General features: G+C 46.2%; 1 protein-coding gene across 3 annotated transcripts in view; it reads right to left on the minus strand.

Moving 5' to 3' along the window:
* sugct (succinyl-CoA:glutarate-CoA transferase) overlaps nt 1–2,500 on the minus strand; it is a 73,514-nt gene that overhangs the window by 52,994 nt on the left and 18,020 nt on the right. For all 3 annotated transcript variants that reach the window (XM_076888660.1, XM_076888659.1, XM_076888662.1), the window contains exon 12: nt 1,853–1,955. In XM_076888660.1, coding sequence (XP_076744775.1) covers nt 1,853–1,955 — 103 coding nt within the window. The remainder of the gene's footprint in view (nt 1–1,852; nt 1,956–2,500) is intronic.

Raw genomic sequence — 2,500 nt, forward strand, 5'->3', positions numbered from 1 at the left:
ACAAAAAAAGACATAAAGAGTGATTCATGCCATTCGTGTTTCTGTCACTTCTATACACACACACACACACACACACACACACACACACACACACACACACACACACACACACACACACACAAACCAGTCTGGAGCTGTGTGTGTGTAACAGGCTGAGTTGTGTAATCTGTGACTAATGTGTTTTTAATTCATATGGAGACAGTTGAGCATCCATCACACACACACACACACACACACACACACACACACACACACACACACACACACACACAGGTGCTCTACAGCATTCAGGTGACCCTCACAGACACTGAGTCTGCACTGCCCTGGAGGAACAGCTGGAGCTTAATCATAGCCAGATGTTTGTAGATATTGATCATTCAATCAGCTGAAACAATCGCCATACCTGCTCAAGGTATTCATGTTTGCACAAGACACACTCACGCACTCATACTGACACACGCCGTATCACGTGCTACACCTCACATCTTTATCAGCGGCCCGTGGGTCCATGGTAGTCGCTCACGCGTGATAATCGTCTTTGTGTGAGCTGAACCTGACTCATCTGATCCGCTCCAGCCTCCATGCGGGGTGGGTGGTATAAACAGTGTGAATTTGGCCAACGGTAGAGATTTTGACTATACCGCTCTACCGCGATAGCGCATGTTGATGGTGTCATCAAGCTGCGCCTGTTTCGATCAAAAGCATTGCAGCAGCCGCAAACAATATCATCTGTACATGCTGCCAGGCGACAGTAAAAGCAAAGAGACGAAGCACGTTTTGGAATATGAGGAAAGCCAGAAACTGTGCTTCCTCCACTTCTGTACCATTGATTCATTAATGCTGTATTCTAACACAGCTGCTCTATTCCCGTGTTGTTGCAGTATATGAATGACTAACCTCGTATTGTGGATGGATTATCTCAGTTGTTCTGACTGAAGTTTGGTCCGTTTACAGCTTCCTGCCATGCGATTGCATTTGTCTCTAACCATCAGGAACCTTCACGTTAACTTTTATCGAGTGGAAAAAAGTTAGCGTTCATCCTCCAGCTTCACTGTGTTTATTATGCTAACATAGCTGTGTAGCTAGCGCTCACATAGCACATCATTATCTACCAGCTAGCCCAACTTCAGTAACCCTACAAACGTCACTGCTGTTTAGTTTTCTGTCTTCATCCATGTTTGAAGTGACAGCAGAGCTGTACGTTTGAATTTTTCACAAATCTCTCAGTCAGAACATGCTATATCATGTTTAGGTGGAAGCTAGCGAGCTAACTTCCTGCTAACTTCTAACTCCGTTAAATTTAATGAATCCTGTTTTCATGGATGCCTGGAAGTTAAACTTAATTGTTACACCTGGTAAAGCTGCAACGCTGATCATTGTATTAAAGATGAAAGAATTTAGACAGTTTTTAACTCTCAGTGATGCTGCAGTGTTCGTTTGGCTTTGGGACCTGAACCTGACGGAGTTTAGGACCCAGGTTACTCCGCAAGGCTCCTGACTACGGTAGCTGTAATGGTCCAACAATCCATCAAGCGGTGCGGCTTCGTAGCTTAGCAAAGTCGTAAACATTTTTTGACAGATTTGTGAGCGCCGTGTAGCACATAAAATCGGTTCGAGGTCAGTAAGCACAACCAGAATTCATACATAAGGCGCTCTGTCGATTTTTGAGAAAATTAAAGGATTTTAAGTGTGCCTTATAGTGTGTTAAATATGTTACACACAAGAAAAGAATATATTGCGATATATATCGTTACAGCACATGCTTCAAATTATACCGTGATATGGATTTTAGGCCATATTGCCCAGCCCTACTCCACTCAACCACAGACGGAGGATGAGTGTCGTCACTGACCTGTGGCTCGGAGAACACTTCTTGAATGCTGTTGATTGGCCCAACTGGAACACCTGAGCCCTTGAACTTCTTCAGCCAATCAGCCGTGGTCTCCTGCAGGAACCTGACAGACAGATGAAGAGGATAACGTTTACCTAAAACATGTTCTGATTGGTCAAACTGTCCTGTCTCTTCATCACTGTTCTAGGCCGATCGTGGCTCAAGAGTTGGGAGTTCGTCTTGTAATCGGAAGGTTGCCGGTTTGAGCCCCAGCTTGGACAGTCTCGGTCGTTGTGTCCTTGGGCAAGACACTTCACCCGTTGCCTACTGGTGGTGGTCAGAGGGTCCGGTGGCGCCAGTGTCCGGCAGCCTCGCCTCTGTCAGTGCGCCCCAGGGTGGCTGTGGCTACAATGTAGCTGCCATCACCAGTGTGTGGATGGGTGGATGACTGGATATGTAAAGCGCTTTGGGGTCCTTAGGGACTAGTAAGGCGCTATATAAATACAGGCCATTTACCATTTCCCAAGGACCTCAGGGCTCCCGATGATGATGACAGTGAACAACTTGGCAACCACGTGGAAGAAGAACTCTTTTTCAACAGGAAGAGACACCTGACAGACACCTCCCAGTGTGTGTGTACCTCTGTGACAGTGTGTGTGTGTGCGCGTG

Source organism: Maylandia zebra, linkage group LG9, assembly GCF_041146795.1.
Source record: "Maylandia zebra isolate NMK-2024a linkage group LG9, Mzebra_GT3a, whole genome shotgun sequence".
NCBI lineage: Eukaryota > Metazoa > Chordata > Actinopteri > Cichliformes > Cichlidae > Maylandia > Maylandia zebra.